The sequence below is a fragment of the Rhea americana genome, unplaced genomic scaffold (genome assembly GCF_003343005.1).
Source record: "Rhea americana isolate MKP2758 unplaced genomic scaffold, rheAme1 scaffold_35, whole genome shotgun sequence".
Taxonomy (NCBI): domain Eukaryota; kingdom Metazoa; phylum Chordata; class Aves; order Rheiformes; family Rheidae; genus Rhea; species Rhea americana.
Genome location: NW_028186479.1, coordinates 6,458,875 through 6,472,506, shown reverse-complemented (window position 1 = coordinate 6,472,506; position 13,632 = coordinate 6,458,875). Strand labels below are relative to the sequence as shown.

General features: G+C 35.4%; 1 protein-coding gene across 1 annotated transcript in view; it reads left to right on the top strand.

Moving 5' to 3' along the window:
* The first annotated feature begins 104 nt into the window (after positions 1-104).
* Positions 105-13,632, top strand: part of KIF15 (kinesin family member 15) — a 38,544-nt gene continuing 25,016 nt past the window's right edge. Inside the window, exons 1-11 of the mRNA XM_085311896.1 lie at positions 105-181; positions 1,268-1,310; positions 2,576-2,759; positions 4,220-4,296; positions 5,448-5,485; positions 7,629-7,726; positions 8,105-8,284; positions 8,939-9,148; positions 9,258-9,383; positions 11,112-11,234; positions 11,975-12,098. Of these exons, the coding sequence (XP_085168022.1) occupies positions 163-181; positions 1,268-1,310; positions 2,576-2,759; positions 4,220-4,296; positions 5,448-5,485; positions 7,629-7,726; positions 8,105-8,284; positions 8,939-9,148; positions 9,258-9,383; positions 11,112-11,234; positions 11,975-12,098 (1,222 nt within the window). The 5' untranslated portion in view covers positions 105-162. The remainder of the gene's footprint in view (positions 182-1,267; positions 1,311-2,575; positions 2,760-4,219; positions 4,297-5,447; positions 5,486-7,628; positions 7,727-8,104; positions 8,285-8,938; positions 9,149-9,257; positions 9,384-11,111; positions 11,235-11,974; positions 12,099-13,632) is intronic.

Sequence of the window (13,632 nt, the reverse complement as noted above, 5' to 3'; positions counted from 1 at the left end):
GAGGAAGCTTGAAGCGAAATGGCCGCGCCCATCCCGGCTTCAGGGGGGAGGCGGGGCTGTGTCACAGGAGAGCTCTTAGCGCCAAATTCAAACGTGCCGCCATTTTGGGGCAGGCGGCCGGGGGGCGGGGAGGTGTGGGGGGCGGCAGGGCCGGCGCGGACCATGGCTCCTGGCACGAAAGGTGAGGGGGAGCCGTGGAGGGGCCGTGGGGGTACCCCCGTGCGGGGAGCAGGGAGCGGGCCCGGGCCCGCGCTGCGGGGGAGGCGGCGCTGCTCGGGGTCGGGCAAGGGGCGGCTCGGCCCTGCCGTGGGGCTTCATGCGGGGGGGAGGGTCAAAGCAAATAGTATCCAACCSCTCCGTGTATTTGTGTTTTTCACATAGCAGCAGAAGAACATTTATGTAGCATAAATGCTAATCAAGACTAGTGCCTTTACACATTATTAATCCTACTCTTAAGGTATAGGTTTAAATCCTCCTACAATAAAAGCTGACCAAATTTAGAGGCCTAATATTTTAGTAAATCATCTTTCATTGTCATTTTACTTGTATTTTTAAGTTTGAGTCTTTTATCACACTAATAACTTTATTTAACCTATGTGAAATAATTTCCTGTTAAAGTCATCTTTAAGTAAAAAATATGTCACCTCATCTATCAATGGCGTTATATGTACCATCTGCATGAAATGCTAAGCTGTGCAGAACGATGATCGTACGTGTGGCAGAACTGTATGCATTATAGAGTGATGCTGAATGTTACTTCATAAAAGTGAAAGCAATATAACTGCTCAGATTTTGCTGGTGCTATGATAAGAGTTTCTCATTCACATCAATAAAGCTGTTTTATACTGTGTTGTTGTTTTACCTACAGTGGGTTAGCAATTTCAAAACATAATGGGAATATATAATGCTATTAAAACTTATGTTTCAAATTCTCCAAAACACTTGCAAAACTTCATGTGCATTCASGTAAAATTCATGTTCAATGAATATATTCATTTTAACAGGCTTCTTGTGCATGTAAAGTTAAAAGCCTGTATGTGCTAGTATTGCAGAACCAGAGTTTTCTCTACCTTTGCAAGAAGCATTCTGCCAGAGAAAGATCATTACTAACTGGTTTTGTGCAGTTCTGCTTCATCATGGAACAAACACTTAGAAGGTTTTCCATTTATTTTCTTCAGTATTGCTTATAGTGTTTTCTACTTAATTGTTTGAGATGATTATATATCATTTGGTATTTATGTGGCATTTTTCCACTTGTGTTTTATAGGAGATTTGCGTGACTCTACATTACCTTTGTTGAACTCACCTAGGTAAAGAAGTAATTTGCCAGTTTCTTTATATGAATAATCACATTGCAGAGAACATGCAAACATTTATGCTTTTCATTCAACATTTTCTTGCACAAAATTATTGCCTTTCTCTCTAAACCTCGTCCTAAGATTTCTGAAATTRCTCTTAATGGAATTGTTCTGAGACATCAGATTCTTCTTGGAATACTGCCATGCAGTAAATTCTCATTTGTCTATTAACTCTACARCTGACTTTGGAATATCTCTGAAAGGTTGGAAAGTCCTAAGCTAAAAGAAAAAACAAAAAACYCTCCTCCAAATATACACAGATAGTTTTTGCCCCAACTCAAAATAATATTATATATGGAAAAAGCTTTTGGTGTTATTGTCATCTCAAATCCAATATCACATACATCTCCATTGCTCCCTGGGTTTTTTTTAGCCCTTTCTTCTGCTATTCCTCCACTCCACRTTTCATTCATGAAGTCATTTTTGTGCTTTTAAATTATTCTACTCCTTTCTTTTGTTTATCAAAAGTAAAAATCAATGCCAGTTATAATGCCCTTATGCTATAGCTGACTTTTGGGAAACAATCGAGTGGTTAAGCAAATCCAAGTTTGCTGTTGTTCAAGTAAAAATGTACTTCTTCAAGTACTATACTGTTATTTATGTCAGAACTCCTCAAAGCTTTAATATAATAAACACATGCAGTTGCTTCAAGCTAAATTTACTAGTGCATCTACCAATGAATGTGATGAAATAGGCCAGGGAGCTTTTAAATTTAGGAGCTGCTATACTTTATCAGAGTCATGGATCATTTAGTCAATTATTCTTTCCCTCCCTGTGAGCAGCAATGAAAAATGCTAGTAACTTTCTTGCTAGAATATATCATCTGCTCCGTGTATAAAGTTTTTTTCTAACTTTCAGTAGTAAGAAGGATGCTTGAACCTTAATCTTAGAAAATTCCAAAGCCTTTAACATTATATTTGTTGTTTATCATCCATGTATATGTCAAGTTCACTCTGAAATGCTCTCTTTTAGAGCTGAAGTTGCGTGTAACAGCAACAAATTCCAGCTAACTTGTTCTTTATTTTTAAATCTGCCACATCTTTAGCTTCAATGAATCTATGACTTGTAACAAATTCATTTCTATAGTTAAAAGTAATATAATTTCAGGAGAGACCTTTGTATGACTTCACATGCTTAATCTGATTTTTGTGATTTCATTTTATCAAACAGCCAATAGATCTGTTCCYAAATAATCTAATGTATAAATATTCATTTAGCGTTGAAGGTGATGCTATCAAAGTTTATGTAAGGGTGCGTCCCCCTTCAGAGGGAACTGCGTTAGCTGATGGAGATCAAAGCCTGTGTCTATCTGTTCTTTCAACAAACACGATTCGTCTGCATTCAAAGCCTGAGCCAAAGATCTTCACTTTTGATTATGTTGCAAATATGGATACAACACAGGTAAAAACTTTGAATACTATTGCACTTTTCCCCCAGATTATGGCAACTGTTACATTAAACCTTTTTTAATATGTAATTTATTGGGTCTTATTTTTATGCTGTGATGAGATTGGTTGGATATTTAGATGTAGTACACAAATATTACACTAAATTCTATTAGTTTTAATGTATTTTTAAGAGTTTTAATAATTTCTTTAATCAAAGCTTGCATTAAAATGGAAGCTTTGTAGATGTTATAGTAATACTACACACCAAGAATAAATCTTGCTGTTGAAAGCATATAAAAACAGCTGGCTGTCAGTAGCTGACATTGAAAAGGTGATTTCTATATTAGGAACTTACAGAATTATTTTTCTTTCTGTATKTCCTTGTTATACACTTGCCTTGAAATAGCTGTCTTGTTCAGAGATTTTACTGCAAGTGCTAATACTGCTTTTATTAAGAAAAGATCATACTGCAAGGAAAATCCTCCAGTTTAAATTTTATAATACTATATTTGTAATTCTGAGCATAATATTGATTCATCCAGGACTTCAATCCCATTTAATATCCAAAGCCCTTACTTCCATTTCCACTCTCTTCAGGAAGCCTTTCCTTCCTGTCACGTTATCTTAATGGGGAAAATTAAATCTATGTAACAAATATTTTTAAAACAGTTTGAGCACTGAGTTGTTTCTGTGATATCCGGTAAGTTGTGATGGGTTSCATTCTATCATAAAACTTTGGTCTTGTGTAAAGAATAAGAATGAGATCTTTTTTCACAATGTTATTTTAAACTTATTCTAATAAAAGGGCCATGTCATCTTTCAAGTAAGTCTTTTACATAAAGAAGTAAACTATTTGCTGCATCATGTCACCTACCTTCTTGGAGAACTTGTCATAGAAAATGTTGGGCAGTTATAGTATGATCCTGTAATATATACTGTGCCTCTTTAACGCAACAAAAAAACAAAAAATACATTCTGTATGTCAGTTAGGCTGTGATCTGGAGCTAAGCTATCATTGCAGCTTTAAGAAATATATGAGAACAGATGAGAATAGATGTTGTGCAGATTAATAAATACACCACAGTGCAAATGAGTCATGGCAGACWTAGAAAATTTTGAGTGTGATAGGCTCAATTTTGACCTACTGATGTTATAAACAACATAGAATAATTACAGCCCAAAACTGCACAAAAATTAATGTAATATATTTTTAAAGTCTTCATTATGATGCWGAGTTTCATTCTTTCAGATTTTAACATGGAATAAAATACTTTTTTCAGAGGGTATGATTTTTGTCACAAATGCTTATGATATATTGTTTTGTTGCAGGAAAACTAGGAGTCATGATAACTGTCTGRCTTTAAATAATGCAACATTTTATATATTTTAAAGTTATAGCATAGAGAATGTTAATAGAAGAGCTATTTGAAGCATTGGTGCCAACTACTTTGTTTGGTTTTTTTCCATCCCCAGGAGTCAGTATTTTCAAGTGTGGCCAAAAGTATTGTTGAATCTTGTATGAATGGCTACAATGGAACCATCTTTGCATAGTAAGTCATTTAATCGTATTTCATATCAATTACAACATTTGAGAAGTTTGTGTACTAGTGTACACACTAGAGTACTAGTGGCTTTAAGTTCCAGAGCCTTACTTAACATTACAGTAAGCCTTTAAAGTGCTTCCTTACTCAGTGCAGCATAACATAGGGAATTTTTTTTTGCAATATTCAAAATTGCTTCTTATTCCTGCTCCTGAGGCATCTATTTATAGCTGTCGTACTTCTAATACGTAAAGCCACTAGTGTGGATTGTAAACTAATTTCATTTTTACTATTATATTTGTTTAAAAAATATAAGTCTTGCTGTAGTGTTAAAGAGAAAGCTAGTTATTTTCATTTTGTCCATGACGAAATGGAATGAAGACTGCTTTGACTTGATATTTGGCCAACTCAGTTCTTTAGTTGGTCTTAGCTGCTTGTGGGAGAACTCGCAGATGATAATTTTAACTTTCAAAATATTTTCAAGAYAGGAATATATATAATAACTAGTAGCATGAATATCATTATGTTAACCTGCATATTTTTTTTTTTCATTTGAAAATCCATGTAAGCACTTTGGTCAAAAATGTAATGACTGATATAATCAAAACATTTTTTTTTTAGCTTAGCACAGCATTTGCAAAACTGAAGTGAAATCTACTTTATTACAAGATATGAGCACAGAAAAATGAAATAAAATTGCCCTGAAGTTTCTGTAGAATGATTAATAGCTATGCTTATAAAGAAGATGTATTCAATTTGGAAGGAAGGATTTTTTTCTGTTTTTTTGGTTTGTTTTCTACTGACTGATATAAAACTCAAAACATTGAGACAAAAAATTAGTTTAATGTGTAAATTTGAAAGCTCTTATTTCAATGCGGGTTCCACTATTTCGATTTCAAGCAGAAAGAAAGAAAATGGCTGGAGAAGGAGGAAATATGATTTATATAAGAGAATTTAGCAGTCAGATTTGCGGTTATGTTTTCATAGGGTTTTTTTTAGCTAATTAGTTTTCAACTCGACCATGTCCTTTTTTTCCTATTTTTTCCTATTAAACTGCCAACTATCACAAAATATGCAGATAAATGAAAAATTCACAATCAGAATAAAGCTTTGTTAATCTGCTTTTTTTTTTTCCTCCTTTTATTTTTTTTTCTTCTAAGTGGCCAGACGGGATCAGGAAAAACTTTTACTATGATGGGTAAGTGCATGAGAACTTAATCTTTCAGTGATTTCTTAAAGTTTTTGCATTGTGTTGAAATGTCATCTTGCTTGAACACCAGAGGTGAATTAGATTTCTGTCCTTCAGCAGATAGCTTGTGTGGTTTAAAAAATGGCATAGCATTCAGTTCTTTATACCAAAAGAATCACAGAATGGTTAAGGTTGGAAGGGGCCTCTGGAGATCATCTAGTCCAACCCCCTTGCTCAAGCAGGGTCACCTAGAGCATGTTAGACAGGGTTGCATCCAGGCAGGCTTTGAATATCTCTGGAGAAGGAGACTCTACAACCTCTCGGGGCAACCTGTTCCAGTGCTCTGTCACTCTCACAGTAAAGAAGTTTTTCCTCACATTCAGATGGAACTTCTGTGTTTCAGTTTGTGCCTGTTGCCTCTTGTCCTGTCTCTGGGCACCACGGAAATTTGTCTGGCCCCATCCTCTTGACACCTTCCCTTCAGATATTTATGTACATTAATAAGATCCTTAGTCTTCTTTTCTCCAGGCTAAAGAGGCCCAGCTCTCAGCCTTTCCTTGTTGGCCGCCTTGGCCACAAGAACATGCTGCTGGTTCATGGTTAACTTGTCCATCAGGACTCCCAGGTCCTTCTCTGCAGAGCTGCTCTCCAGCAGGGCAACCTGCAGCCTGTACTGATGCATGGGGTTATTCCTCCCTAGGTGCAGGATCTTGCACTTGCCTTTGCTGAACTTCATGAGGTTTTTCTCCACCCATCTCTCCAGCCTGGCCAGGTCTCTCTGAATGGCACTGCAGCCCTCAGGTGTATCAGCCACTCCTCCCAGCTTGGGATCATCAGCAAACTTGCTGAGGAGGCACTTTGTCTCCTCATCCAGGTCATAAGTTGACCAAGACTGGCGCCAGTACTGACCTCTGGGGGATACTGCTAGCTACAGGCCTCCAACTAGACTCTCTGCTGCTGATCACAACCCTCTGAGCTCTGCCTTTCACCAGTTCTCAATCCACCGCACTGTCCAGTCATCTAGCCCATACTTCCTGAGCTTATCCAGGAGGATGTTATGGGAGACAGTGTCCAAAGCCTTGCTGAAGTCAAGGTACACAACGTCCACTGCTCTGCCCTTATCTACCCAGCCAGGCATTCCATCAGAGAMGGCTGTCAGATTGGTGAAGCAGGATTTTCCCCTTGGTGAATCCATGCTGGCTATTCCTGATCACCTTCTTTTCCTCCACATGCTTAGAGATGACATCCAGGATGAGCTGTTCCATCACCTTTCCAGGGATGGAGGTGAGGCTGACTGGCCTATAGTTGCCTGGGTCCTCCTTCTTGCCGTTTTTGAAGTCTAGAGTGACCCTGGCTTTCTTCCAGTCCTCAGGCACCTCTCCTGTTCTCTGTGGAAACAGATAATGGAAAGATAATGGAAAGTGACCTAGCTGTTCTTTCTGAAAATATATCATCCTTCTGCTTTTCAGCAGGAGAAATCTTTTCAATGAAATCAAATACTTGTAGTAACTTGACTCAAAAACGAGTAGTTTTTCTGGTTTCCTTGTTCAGCCAATATCTCTTGCATGTCTAAAAACATATTTTAGTACACAACTCTTCCATATGAAAACATAGTGAGGTTTTCAAAATAGCTCTCCTAGCCAACTAGGAATTTAAGGTCCTCTCTGTATATAAAGGAGACTCTAATATCTTGCTGTTCATATAATGTTAATTTTAAATATATTTATATTGTGCTTGTCTTTAGAAAGTTACTGCAATAGCTAGAAATAGTATGGCCTGCATGTTTTAGAGGATTGCATAGAAATTAAATGAGCTTGGAGCCTTTTTTCTGGTTCTTTAGATGAGGGTTGTGGCACTGTGTTAGCACATCTGTATGTGTTTTCTATAGAATCCATGTAATTTATACTGTTCTAGACATGCGTCATCAGTCCATGTTACCTTTCACAGACATTACTTAGACTACATTTAGATCTGATTATGGAATATCATCTTAAATTTTGAAAGATCATTTTTATGTGTTTATTCAGTGTTTTGCCATAAATTGATCTTTTCAAAATATCTTATAGAAGACTTAAGCAACCAGGTTTTATTCAACCATTACTATTGAACAGTACTAACTAATTAAAACTTTTTTGATTAAAAATCTCTTTAGGACCATCTGAGTCTGATAATTTCACTCACAGCCTGAGAGGTGTAATTCCACGGAGCTTTGAATACTTATTTTTTCTAATTGAACGTGAAAAGGAAAAGGTACGTTTATTTTTATACTTATTGCAGTGAAAGTAATGTTTCAAATTTAAGATTAGAGTGGTCAGTATTTGTTAGCAAGCTTGGTGTATACTTGTTAAATCTGCTGAATTATGACTGGTTTACATCAATATTATTAATGAGCAATACTTGCTTCTAGTACTCTGCTGAATGATTGTGTTCTTTCTTTGGACTCAAGTATGCTTATATTCTGAGTCTATATATGCACCTATCTTTCTGGATGACATTTATCATTTGGGCATAAGAGGTATCTAATATACAGAATATATATGCAAACTCTTACTTTTTGTGTATAAAAAGAAACTCGCTACCACTTAACAAAACGAGTCTGTTTATAGTGCAAATTATCATGTTTTTCAGGCTGGCGGTGGAAAGAGTTTTCTCTGCAAATGCTCATTTATTGAAATCTACAATGAACAGATATTTGACTTGCTAGATTCTGCTTCAGCTGGACTCTTTCTCAGAGAACACATCAAGAAAGGAGTCTTTGTTGATGGTGCTGTTGAACAGGTGTTGTCATCTGCTGCTGAAGCATACCAGGTAGTCCTTTGGTCACTTTCTAATGTTTGGACTATGCATTTCGTGCTGATTTGGTTAATATTTCCATTTGATTAAAGCATATATTTTTGAACGGTGTCTRTGACACCCTCTTCTACTGCCTCTGTCTTCCAGGAAAAATAGTGGAATAATTTCTTGTTTCTATGAGATGTTTCCTGACTGTCCCACAGATGTAAGAAATCATATATCTCTGCAGTTTGGAACCTAAGAATTGCAATAGCAGTAGTCTTTCCCTAATGCTTGCACTATACATCTCTGGAATAGTAATAGAAAACAGCATCTGGAACTAATTGGGCAGTGTAGGTTCCAGAAATTGTCAGGTTTATTCTTCCAGATTGTGAGGGCACAGTATTTTTGCAAGTTTAAATATTTTTTTCCTTTTGTACTGTTAACATACAGTACTGTTGGATATGTTATACTCCCAAACTGTAATTGCACCATTGGAGGAAAGAAGCAAGTATTAATGTCTTTATTAAGTTTACTGCTTTATTTTTTTACTTTGAAAATACTTTCTTATTGGAAAAAAGTCTTTGTCTTCAGAGTTTTTGACAGCTATTACACTTTTATCTCACCTTTGCATAACTACTGGGTACAGTCTGAGATGCTTGATACTGTTTTTTTTTTTTTCATGCCTAGGTATTAACTATGGGCTGGAGAAATCGTCGTGTAGCATCTACATCAATGAACAGAGAATCCTCAAGATCACATGCAGTTTTCACAATCACAGTGGAATCAATGGAGAAAAACAATGAGATTGTTAACATTCGATCTTCCCTGCTCAACCTGGTAGACTTGGCAGGATCTGAGAGACAAAAAGACACCCATACAGAAGGATTGAGATTGAAGGTCAGTTCTGTGACATCTATAGTGGTTTGTCTTTTTTTTCTTTCAGATGTGTTGCCCTGCCCCATCCCTGAAAGAGAATCTACTCACTTTTGTTTTCTTCTTCTTGTAGGAAGCAGGTAACATAAATCGATCACTAAGTTGCCTGGGCCAAGTAATCACAGCACTTGTTGATGTGGGTAATGGAAAACAGAGGCACATTTGTTACCGGGATTCCAAGCTCACTTTTCTGCTACGGGTAAYATATATAATCTGAATTTTATATGCTAGTTTGTGAAGGAAAAATATTTGGGGGAGTTCATTCTAAAAACCTGAACTCCATAAAAATGTGTGTTACTATTTCTTGGAATATCAGTTTGTGTGCAGTAACATTTCAGAATCTTTYTGCATGTGGCTGGATTCTTGGATTGTTTTTGAGATTCTGCAAATCAATTTCCAATTCTTATTCCTTTGTTAAAAAATAACAATAATAATAATCCTCTAAGGTAGGAGGRTGAGTGAAAGAAAGCTGGAAAAATATTTCTGCCTAAGCAGGTAAATTCTTTATTGCTGTTTACAGATGACATTAAATTTATTTTTGCAGATATGTAAAAGCAATTACTAAGTATTAAAGTATTAATGAAAAAGGAGCATATTTTTTCTTCCTTACAATTTGGGAAATACTGTATATTAAGGTGTAATATTAAGAGGCATGTTGAAATGTATAGAAACTTCCAAAATTATCTTATATGTGCTAAGGTTTGGTATGACGTTAAGAATTAGATATTTACAGTTGCTATTTGAGAGCTCATGGGCTCTTTTCAAGATGAATAGCAAAGTAAATAAAGGTGGAAATGGTCAAATATTTTTCTGCAGAGTGCCAGCACTTTTTAAAATTCTGCAGTTATGAATAATAACTTCAATTTTGTATTATAATACAGTAGTATAGCAATTAGTTTTGGAGATTCTGCAAATCAGTTTCCAATTCTTTTTCCTTTGTTTTTTTTAAAAAAATAATAATCCTCTGAGGTAGGAGGGTGAGTGAAAGAAAGCTGGAAAAATATTTTTACCTAAACAGGTAAATTCTGTATTGCTGTTACAAATTGCTGTATTGCTATGTTTGTGATCACAGCAGAATTTCCCAGGTGTTCCTTCCCTGTTTTTATGTATCTTCCAGTAGCACAAATATTGAAAGAATTATTTTTTTCAAGCGTAACCTAAAATACATAGAAACTGGAAGAGAATTGCAACCATTTAAGCTGTTATTTTCTTAAGTCATTATTTTTAGGTGGTTGTTCTGCGAAGAAGTCCACAAACACAGGACTGTCTCAGCTAGAGAGAGGATGTTGTGGAAACTTGTGGGCTAATTTGTAATACTAGATTATTCTCAAACATTACTTTTAGCTGCTGCTTCCTCCACAGATTTGAGACCTCCTTGACAAATTGCACTGAGATATTTGAAAACATGTATGTAAAATGGAGAGATTTCATTTATTACTTTGGTCAAATTGTCCATGGATCATCTCTGGTTTTGTGGGTTGTATGTTGTTTTGTTTTGTTTTTTGACACCTACTATTAGAAATTTGGTAAGAACAATGAGCAGACTAGATGACCTTCAAACAGTGTAAATACCAAGCTGCTAATAACCAAGATTAAGGTGAAATATCTACTTTATTCCTTTTGTTTGTTTGTTTCCCTCCCCGCCCACTGCTGTGTATTACTAATCATCAGTTACTCAAATTGATGATTATTAATGTAAGATCTGGATTTAAAAAATCCAAATAAAGCTTTTTTGTAGTTGCATTCTTTTCATCAAGATTAGAAATGAAATTTCAGAAACTAAAAAAAGCAATGTAGAGATTTGTTGAATAAAAACCTCTTCTGCAGTTTGCTGAAAAGGCTACCTAGCTGTTAGAAGGAAGGTGATGGCTTCCTGCTATAACCAAAAACCCACAAATAAAGCAAACTTCTCTATGTTTTCAAACAGGATTCCCTTGGCGGTAATGCGAAAACCTGTATCATTGCAAATGTTCATCCTGGATCCAGGTGTTTTGGTGAAACACTGTCCACTCTTAATTTCGCTCAGCGAGCAAAGTTGATTAAAAACAAGGTTAGAGTTACTCAATGTTTTTATTGTGGCAACAACCTTTCTTTTAAATTACATATTAACTTCCTTGAAATACTCCTGTGCTATCAGTAATTCAAATAAACATAGSTTATTTTAAAATACAAAATTTGCTTTCCTAAGTATTTTTATGATGTGATTTTTTTTTTAAGAGGACTTGTTTGCTTTTCATTATGAGTGGAGTACAACAGCTGGAGAATAGACAATGACTGATAATGTTAACAAATGGTATTTTTTTTTTATCCATTGCTTGTTCTTTGAGCACTCTATTAGAATGTATAAAATGTAAGTATATCTGTATTAAAATTTAAAATTGTCATAAAAAGACTAGATTCAATAGTATTTCAGTGCATCTAATTTTTATATATGCCAACATCTGGGAAAATAATTTCTGTCTTAAGTGGATTTTGAAAGTTTATTGATCTCTGTTAGGAGACTATTCTGTCTTTACTTTATACTCTTTGCCTTTAGTCCGAAAAGGTTCCAGGGTAAATTCTTCAACAAACATTAAATTTTTACTTGAAGTGATTTTTAGCTAAAGGATAATTTACTGGCTCCTCAGAAAACTGAACATTGCTTTTCCCATGAATTCTTTTTCCCTTAGATGGAAAGACTTGCAGGTAGTTACATGTTGCTTTGCAGTATTTGAGGTTTCCGTTATCCTATAAGTTTTAGAATTTTTATTTGTAGTGCTCCCTAATTTCCTCTTAAAATACTTATTACAGGCTGTAGTAAATGAAGACACACAAGGAAACGTGAGCCAGCTGCAAGCTGAGGTCAAGAAGCTGAAAGAGCAGCTTGCTCAACTTACTTCAGTGCCATCAATGCATGATATTTCTGTATCTCAAGGTAAGAGATAGGTAGGGGGAGATAACTTTCTTTTTCAGCCTAGAGTGTTGGAGCTTTATGTAAATTATTAAGTTGGTGAACAATTAATATTTTTGTTTGTGGAGATTGGTCTACAGAGACCGCATTTGTCTTGTAGAGTACATTGCTTGTGTTTGTATATAACATTTTTCAGAAATTGTTAACCTGGTGATATTTCATCTTTCTCCCTATTATAAGTTTGTCTGTGGAGCTATGATTCTCTTAAATCTAAAATTTTCTACCAGTTTGGAAGACTTCTGCTGTTCAATCTTTTTCAGTAACCAAAAGTTTGCATATTGCTTGTGCATTTAGGTTTTAGGGGGTAAGAACACTAAACTGTTGATAATGCCTTTTGAATCTGCATCCTTTTTAATCTCAGGACTGGATCTTCCCCCAATGCCCCCCCCAATCTTCCCCTTTTACCTTTCAGTGAGATAGTTGGAAGGCTGTTTACCTACAAATAAAAGATCCATTTTAATGTAAAATGGTAATTTTTTAATCAATATGTAAACTTTTATTCCAATAGCTTTTCACTAACCTTTTTATTTGCAGTACAGATCCTGGCATAGCATCTTACTATATACACTTCTCACTGAAATATGCTACTTTACCACCTTGTAGTAAAACATCATAAATGTGGTTTTGTAACTTAGTTTGTTCCTGAGTCAATTCAACTCTTCTGTGATGTTACCAAGAAAGAGGATTTTGATAGTTTCAGCTCCAGAAGTTAGAAGGATTTGACTGATGTAAAGCATGCATGGATTGGTTTTCCCAAGGAAAATTACTTGTTTGCTGTTCTCTGATCATACAAATTTAAACAATTTTAAAAAAGAAGTCAGTCGTTATGTGGGACACTGAATCTATGTCATTGTCTCTGAATGTTGACAGAGGGCTCAAAACTGCTATGTTACTCCTGTGGTGGATAAGCATTCTAAGGGAAAGCAAGCAATAATGCCTCAATGCTGAAGACAGATTTTACGCAGCACCTAAAACATCAGAACTGTTTAGTGAATGCAGTTAAATCGATGTGTATGTAGTAATAGATCACACCTACRAAAGCATGAAATTTGCTTGCTAACTAATTTTAAAACAAGTTRGTGGGTTTTAATATATTAAATTACCATGGAGTAGTTATTATGCACCTAAATACTATGATGATTAGTATTCTATAAATGAGTGGTCTTGGCTGCATGAGAATATTCAGGAAAATTATTTTGAATTAATTTTTAAAGTGAATTAGTTAAAACCCTTTTAATCCTTTGTGCGGAMACTTTCATCCAGAATAAAGCATTAATTGTTCACTTGATTCACTAATTTTCCTGAATTTCCTTTTTATAAACCAATTAGTCTACTTCCAATGTGTATAAAATACAATAATAATACCAATATTGTTTTAGTGTTTCAAATTAGTTTCTGAAGGGTTTTTTCATTTTAAATATTGTCAGCTGGACAGGATGATTCTTTTGTTTTAGTAAAGTTAACCTTAAAGCTATTTAATGTTTGGTTGTTTTTCTTT